Source organism: Salvelinus alpinus, chromosome 26 (genome assembly GCF_045679555.1).
Source record: "Salvelinus alpinus chromosome 26, SLU_Salpinus.1, whole genome shotgun sequence".
Classification (NCBI taxonomy): Eukaryota; Metazoa; Chordata; class Actinopteri; order Salmoniformes; family Salmonidae; genus Salvelinus; species Salvelinus alpinus.
The window spans coordinates 35,284,294-35,293,130 of record NC_092111.1 but is presented as its reverse complement, the minus strand read 5'-3'; the positions used below and the strand labels follow the sequence as shown (position 1 = coordinate 35,293,130).

The 8,837-nt window shown below is 42.4% G+C and overlaps 1 protein-coding gene across 2 annotated transcripts in view; it reads left to right on the top strand.

Annotated features, from left to right (window-relative positions):
• Window positions 1-8,837, top strand: part of LOC139555242 (CUB and sushi domain-containing protein 3-like) — a 773,621-nt gene that overhangs the window by 542,701 nt on the left and 222,083 nt on the right. For both annotated transcript variants that reach the window (XM_071368883.1, XM_071368882.1), the window contains exons 26-28: window positions 3,496-3,698; window positions 3,999-4,190; window positions 4,853-4,991. In XM_071368883.1, coding sequence (XP_071224984.1) covers window positions 3,496-3,698; window positions 3,999-4,190; window positions 4,853-4,991 — 534 coding nt within the window. The remainder of the gene's footprint in view (window positions 1-3,495; window positions 3,699-3,998; window positions 4,191-4,852; window positions 4,992-8,837) is intronic.

Below are 8,837 nucleotides of genomic sequence, written 5' to 3'. Positions count from 1 at the left end.
TGCTGAATGGAAGGAGTGTTATGACCACGAGCACCAATTACCGGCCTAGTTTTCTGACTTATTGCTCCTTTTTTTTTCTCTCTAAAGCATCATTATCCCGAGCAAGGAACCTCGGCCTGGCATCACAACAGGACTTTATGTTGTGTTGTATCTATTTTCCATGAAAAAGATTAACGTAGTTCGGCCTTCAGCTGAGTGCGTGCATAAAAAAAAGGAGAATGATAAAAACCAGAAGAAATAAACACATACCCTTAAACTGTATCAATATCAATGCTGAACCAATACTGTATCAATATCAATGCTGAACCAATACTGTATCAATATCAATGCTGAACCAATACTGTATCAATATCAATGCAGAACCAATACTGTATCAATATCAATGTAGTATCAATACTGTATCAATATCAATGCAGAACCAATACTGTATCAATATCAATGTAGTATCAATACTGTATCAATATCAATGCTGAACCAATACTGTATCAATATCAATGCTGAACCAATACTGTATCAATATCAATGCTGAACCAATACTGTATCAATATCAATGTAGTATCAATACTGTATCAATATCAATGCTGAACCAATACTGTATCAATATCAATGTAGTATCAATACTAATGCATTACCAATACTGTATCAATATCAATGCAGAACCAATACTGTATCAATACTAATGCTAAACCAATACTGTATCAATATCAATGTAGCATCAATACTGTATCAATATCAATGCTGAACCAATACTGTATCAATATCAATGCTGAACCAATACTGTATCAATATCAATGCTGAACCAATACTGTATCAATATCAATGTAGTATCAATACTAATGCATTACCAATACTGTATCAATATCAATGCAGAACCAATACTGTATCAATACTAATGCTAAACCAATACTGTATCAATATCAATGTAGCATCAATACTGTATCAATATCAATGCTGAACCAATACTGTATCAATATCAATGTAGTATCAATACTAATGCTAAACCAATACTGTATCAATATCAATGTAGTATCAATACTGTATCAACATCAATGTAGTATCAATACTGTATCAATATCAATGTAGTATCAATACTAATGCATTACCAATACTGTATCAATATCAATGTAGTATCAATACTGTATCAATATCAATGTAGTATCAATACTGTATCAATATCAATGTAGTATCAATACTGTATCAATATCAATGTAGTATCAATACTGTATCAATATCAATGTAGTATCAATACTGTATCAATATCAATGTAGTATCAATACTGTATCAATATCAATGTAGTATCAATACTGTATCAATATCAATGTAGTATCAATACTGTATCAATATCAATGTAGTATCAATACTGTATCAATATCAATGTAGTATCAATACTGTATCAATATCAATGTAGTATCAATACTGTATCAATACTAATGCAGAACCAATACAAATCAAATCCTATTTTATTTTTCACATACACATGGTTAGCAGATGTTAATGCCAGTGTAGTGAAATGCTTGTGCTTCTAGTTCCGACAATGCAGTAATAACCAACGAGTAAACTAACCTAACAATTTCACAGCTACTACCTGCTGCCCCTTCTTCACCACGCTGTCTGTGTGGGTGGACCAATTCATTTTGTCCGTGATGTGTACGCCGAGGAACTTAAAACGTACTATTCTCTCCACTACTGTCCCGTCGATGTGGATAGGGGGGTGTTCCCTCTGCTGTTTCCTGAAGTCCACAATCATCTCTTTTGTTTTGTTGATGTTGAGTGTGAGGTTATTTTCCTGACACCACACTCCGAGGGCCCTCACCTCCTCCCTGTAGGCCATCTCGTCGTTGTTGGTAATCAAGCCCACCACTGTAGTGTCGTCTGCAAACTTGATGATTGAGTTGGAGGCGTGCATGGCCACGCAGTCGTGGGTGAACAGGGAGTACAGGAGAGGGCTCAGAACGCACCCTTGTGGAGCCCCAGTGTTGAGGATCAGCGGGGTGGAGATGTTGTTACCTACCCTGACTACCTGGGGGCGGCCCGTCAGGAAGTCCAGTACCCAGTTGCACAGGGCGGGGTCGAGACCCAGGGTCTCGAGCTTGATGACGAGCAGTACTAATATCAATGTAGAACCAATACAGTACTAATATCAATGTAGAACCAATACAGTACTAATATCAATGTAGAACCAATACAGTACTAATATCAATGTAGAACCAATACAGTACTAATATCAATGCTGAACCAATGCAGTACTAATATCAATGTAGTACCAATACAGTACTAATATCAATGCTGAACCAATACAGTACTAATATCAATGTAGAACCAATACAGTACTAATATCAATGTAGAACCAATACAGTACTAATATCAATGTAGTACCAATACAGTACTAATATCAATGTAGAACCAATACAGTACTAATATCAATGCTGAACCAATACAGTACTAATATCAATGTAGAACCAATACAGTACTAATATCAATGCTGAACCAATACAGTACTAATATCAATGTAGAACCAATACAGTACTAATATCAATGTAGAACCAATACAGTACTAATATCAATGTAGAACCAATACAGTACTAATATCAATGTAGTACCAATACAGTACTAATATCAATGTAGAACCAATACAGTACTAATATCAATGCTGAACCAATACAGTACTAATATCAATGCTGAACCAATACAGTACTAATATCAATGTAGAACCAATACAGTACTAATATCAATGTAGAACCAATACAGTACTAATATCAATGTAGAACCAATACAGTACTAATATCAATGTAGTACCAATACAGTACTAATATCAATGTAGAACCAATACAGTACTAATATCAATGTAGAACCAATACAGTACTAATATCAATGTAGTACCAATACAGTACTAATATCAATGCTGAACCAATACAGTACTAATATCAATGTAGTACCAATACAGTACTAATATCAATGTAGTACCAATACAGTACTAATATCAATGTAGTACCAATACAGTACTAATATCAATGTAGAACCAATACAGTACTAATATCAATGTAGAACCAATACAGTACTAATATCAATGCTGAACCAATACAGTACTAATATCAATGAAAAACAAACTGTGGTGTGTTTGTATAAGAGATTCAGTGATTTTACTTGATTTAAACCCCTTTTCCCTGTGAGGAGCAAAGGTCATCCACAAATGATCTCCTACGAACTCTGTTTTTGGGCATATTTCTCAAGTTCCTTCCATTATTATCTACCATTATTACTCTGTTATTCTGTGATTTATTGCAGGTAATTTATTGCAGCCTAGGGTTGCAAAATTCCACCAACTTTCTCAAAATTCCTGGGTTTTGCAGAAATCCTGGTGGGAGGTATTTTCCTGATTCCAGGAATCTTCCAACCAGGATTTATGAAAACAAAAATAGAATTTAGTGAAAGTTACTAAGAACTGGTATTTGCATCCAAACCTAAATGACAATTTTATTCCTCCTCGTCCCTCAGTCTGCAGTTCCTGGCCTTCGACACAGAGGCGTCACATGACATCCTGAAGGTGTGGGACGGTCCTCCTGAGAATGAGATGGCCCTGAGGGAGGTGTCTGGCTCTCTGCTTCCCGAGGGGATACACAGCACCCTCAACCTGGTTACCATCCAGTTCGAGACTGACTTCTACATCAGCAAGTCCGGCTACGCTATCGAATTCTCAAGTGAGTAGTTTACTGTTTGTGAAAAGTCTTTGAAGTGTATATCTTCAAAAGCAATGATACTAGCTGTGTCTGTTTCATACAGTCTGGTAGAGTGTACAGGTTTGGGTTATTCTCTGAAATGTTATTGGGCTCAGACATTGTTGGTTATGTGTTTTGAAGGTCGTTATGAAGGATACTGCAACACTCATTAAATGTCATGTCAACATAAAGGTGTTATGAATGTCTATGTATGTAATCTTCAAAGTGATTGCATAAAGCCCCTGCATAGATTTGGTTCCCTCCCTGTGTTGTGCCTGCCAGGTTCGGTGGCCACCGCCTGCAGAGACCCGGGGGTCCCCATGAACGGCAGTCGTAACGGGGACGGACGAGAGCCGGGTGACACTGTCACCTTTCTCTGTGACCCTGGGTACGAGCTCCAGGGAGAGATGAAGATCACATGTATTCAAGTGGAGAACCGCTACTACTGGCAACCCAGCCCTCCTGTCTGCATAGGTGAGTGCTTCAATTACAGGTAGAGCCAGGGGGTTGTATTAAGGTGAGTACTAACAGGGACTCAGACCATGCTACTCATCCCCAGCCTCCTAGCCTGCTAATTAACATTTTGAATTAAGATCCCTGAGTGTTGCCAGAACCTGCTGGCACCAAGCAGCACTTGAGCTCTAGAGATGACTGACTGTCATCGCTCTCCAACCGTTTTGAACGAGGCAAAACATTAAATTAATATAAAATTATTGGAAGCAGATCCGAAGATCTCTCTCACTTTTCAGAGATAGTGTGCTTATAACGAAACCTCAAGGATTCTTGTCAACTCCTGATCACGGGTGTCTTGTTTTAATGTGGCTTTATAACGTCTGCTCTGTCAAAACTAACTACATCAGTTACTGTTATGGTTTAAAAATTCCATTAACTTTCCCAAAAATTCCCAGGTTTTCTGGAAATCCTGTTTGGAGGATTTCCCAGGTATTCCCTTTCAACCAGGATTTTCTGAGAACCTGGTAATTTTAGGAACGTTACCGGAATTTTGCAGCCCCAAACACCAGTATATCTCCACAGAATTACATGCATTTTTCCCTGTGGTATATAACAGAGACAGTTCATGAGTGTCAGAGTCAGACAAGTACATGTTACCTTTTCTCACTTCTCTTCTCTTTCAGCCCCCTGTGGAGGAAACTTGACTGGATCCAACGGCTTCATCCTGTCTCCCAACTTCCCCCACCCCTACCCCCACAGCAAGGACTGTGACTGGCTAATAGCTGTCAACTCGGACTATGTTCTATCGCTGGCCTTCGTCAGGTAATAGATGCTAGTTTCCTACAAAGTGATTAAGGCCTACTCTCCCTATCAGTTCCACTGCATGCACATACACACACACACACACACACACACACACACACACACACACACACACACACACACACACACACACACACACACACACACACACACACACACACACACACACACACACACACACACATACGCACACACACACACACACACACACACACACACACACACACACACACACACACACACACACACACACACACACACACACACACACACACACACACACACACACACACACACTCTCTCTACACCGCCACCAAGGTGGACATTAATGGCCATTTTGTCACGACCAAGGGCGTGAGGTGATTATACAACAGTAACTGCTGACCGTTATCACTATTATATTAAGATGCAGTTCATGTCTTAGGTGGGTAATTAGCTACCCCAGCTGGACTTCCATGCTCACTTTGTCAGTAATGAACCCATAGTTGGCCTTCCTCAGGTCCCCACTTTAAGGTGCTGTATCAAGACGTCCCAGCCTACGTTGACTGATGCAGACACTTAATGGAAGTCAAAAAGAAGAACTTGTGTTTCACACCTAAATAGTCCTGTTAATTGCGTCCATTTTTCATTTCACCTTTGGCGGCCGCAAGGGCTGTCCCCTACAGACAGAGGTCAAAGGTCAACACAGGGTTAAGTTTGACTGCCGGTAGGGTACACATTGTGGCGTAAAGCTAACAGATGTTACCGCTGCTGCTGCTGCTGTAAAGGCCTCTAAGTTAAACCTCTAACTTAAAGTTGTGAAATGAGGCCACCCTCTGCCTCTCCCCTACCAATAGCTAGCTATCTCCTCCTGTTCCTCTCTCTGCCTCTCCTCTACCAACAGCTAGCTATCTCCTCCTGCTCCTCACTCTGCCTCTCCCCACCCAACAGCTAGCTATCTCCTCCTGCTCCTCCCTCTGCCTCTCCCCTACCAACAGCTAGCTATCTCCTCTTGCTCTTCTCTCTGTCTCTCCTCTACCAGCAGCCAGCTAGCTCCTCTTGCTCTTCTCTCTGATTCTCCTCTACCAGCAGCTAGCTAGCTCCTCCTGCTCCTGCTCCTGCTCCTCCCTCTGCCTCTCCCCTACCAGCAGCTAGCTAGCTCCTCCTGTACCTCCCTCTGCCTCTCCTCTACCAGCAGCTAGCTAGCTCCTCCTGTACCTCCCTCTGCCTCTCCCCTACCAACAGCTAGCTAGCTCCTCCTGCTCCTCCCATTGCCTCTCCTCTACCAACAGCTAGCTATCTCCTCCTGCTCCTCACTCTGCCTCTCCCCACCCAACAGCTAGCTATCTCCTCCTGCTCCTCCCTCTGCCTCTCCCCTACCAACAGCTAGCTAGCTCCTCTTGCTCTTCTCTCTGTCTCTCCTCTACCAGCAGCCAGCTAGCTCCTCCTGCTCCTGCTCCTCCCTCTGCCTCTCCCCTACCAACAGCTAGCTATCTCCTCCTGCTCCTCACTCTGCCTCTCCCCACCCAACAGCTAGCTATCTCCTCCTGCTCCTCCCTCTGCCTCTCCCCTACCAGCAGCTAGCTAGCTCCTCCTGTACCTCCCTCTGCCTCTCCTCTACCAGCAGCTAGCTAGCTCCTCCTGCTCCTCCCTCTGCCTCTCCTCTACCAGCAGCTAGCTAGCTCCTCCTGCTCCTGCTCCTCCCTCTGCATCTCCCCTACCAGCAGCTAGCTAGCTCCTCCTGTACCTCCCTCTGCCTCTCCCCTACCAGCAGCTAGCTAGCTCCTCCTGTACCTCCCTCTGCCTCTCCTCTACCAGCAGCTAGCTAGCTCCTCCTGCTCCTCCCTCTGCCTCTCCTCTACCAGCAGCTAGCTAGCTCCTCCTGCTCCTGCTCCTCCCTCTGCATCTCCCCTACCAGCAGCTAGCTAGCTCCTCCTGTACCTCCCTCTGCCTCTCCCCTACCAGCAGCTAGCTAGCTCCTCCTGTACCTCCCTCTGCCTCTACCCTACCAGCAGCTAGCTAGCTCCTCCTGTACCTCCCTCTGCCTCTCCCCTACCAACAGCTAGCTATCTCCTCCTGTACCTCCCTCTGCCTCTCCCCTACCAACAGCTAGCTAGCTCCTCCTGTACCTCCCTCTGCCTCTCCCCTACCAACAGCTAGCTAGCTCCTCCTGCTCTTCTGTCTGCCTCTACTCTACCAGCAGCTAGCTTGCTCCTCCTGCCTGAATCAAAAGGGTGACATACATACCTGTCCCTTGGCAGCCCGTGCTGTGCCAGACACGAGGCTGTGGAATATTAATCGGGGGGCTGTGTGTGTGTGTGCGTGTGCGTGTGCGTGTGTGTGTGTGTGTGTGTGTGTGTGTGTGTGTGTGTGTGTGTGTGTGTGTGTGTGTGTGTGTGTGTGTGTGTGTGTGTGTGTGTGTGTGTGTGAGAAAGAAAGAAAGAAAGAAAGAAAGAAAGAAAGAAAGAAAGAAAGAAAGAAAGAAAGAAAGAAAGAAAGAAAGAAAGAAAGAAAGAAAGAAAGAAAGAAAGAAAGAAAGAGAAAGTTAACGGTACCACCTTAGCCGCAGCCACTGCTGTTGCTTAGGGTTGGAATGTTGAGGCTGCAAAGCTGTCATCAAGGCAAAGGGTGGCTACTTTGAAGAATCTCAAATATAAAACATATTTTGATATGTTTAACACTTTTTTGGTTACTACATGATTCCATATGTGTTATTTCATAGTTTTAATGTTTTCACTATTATTCTACAATGTAGAAAATAGTAAAAATAAAGAAAAACTCTAGAATTGGTAGGTGTGTCCAAACTTTTGACTGGTACTGTAGATCTCACGACAAGGGACATTTATTTTTGTTAACAACATGCTAAGTAGACAAATGAGCTGTTTCCTGTTTGTCACAATCAAAATGACACTGTCTGATAATGTATAGTCTATTGTTGCATTCATTAGCCTTGCTATTAAAAGCGTAGTGTTTTATATTCAAGTTGAAAGCTAGTCACTGCAGTGATGATGACACAGCAGTTTTCAAGCGACCAGTATCGGGCAGCCATTTAGGCTCCACCAGTTAGACAGTTTTTGTCTTTCGTGTAAAGTGAGCTCTGCTCTCTTCTCATTTGAATGGTCTTATCCCACAACACAAGGGAGTAACACAGTGGAATAGTGGCTTTTTTGGCAGTGGGACGGTGGTACTGAAGCTCAACCAGGGTGAAAAGCCTTTTCTTCTGTTCCGTCTCGCAGACTTCCATTACACACTCCATTACTGACACCATTCTCTCCCAAAAAGACATGAAATATGTACCCAATGGAAATAGAGAAAATTGAATAATAATATATTGTAAAAAAAGGGACCCAATGCATTGGCAGGGTTGGCATGATAAGGAGTAAGGGGCCTTGCACCTAGCCCTGGGGGACACCGTTTGTATCTGCAGCAAAGTAATGTTATATTGTAAAAAGTGACCAAATGCAATTGCATTGGCAATGTGGTAAAATGTAGGTTTCATTGTCATTGTTGCCAAATTGGGTATTATCATTGCTACATATTCAATTAGTAACCAAGCTAATTGTTTGTTGAGTGACAGCTCCAGAGGCTAAGAGAGAGAGAGAGATCTGAGCACATATGGTTATCAAAATGTAATTGCTTTATTAATATGGTGTAGAGCAGGAGTTTTTTCCTCCTATGTTTGGATTGCTATTATCTTACAATGAGCCTTTAGCTTTAGATACAGGCTCAATGAAGTGTGGTCGTATCACTTAGCATACTCTTTCAGAAATATATAAAAAAATACACCTCCCAATCTCTCTTATGTAAATTAGCTTCCCTGATACAGAAATATGTGCGTATGTTAATCTTCACACACACACACACACA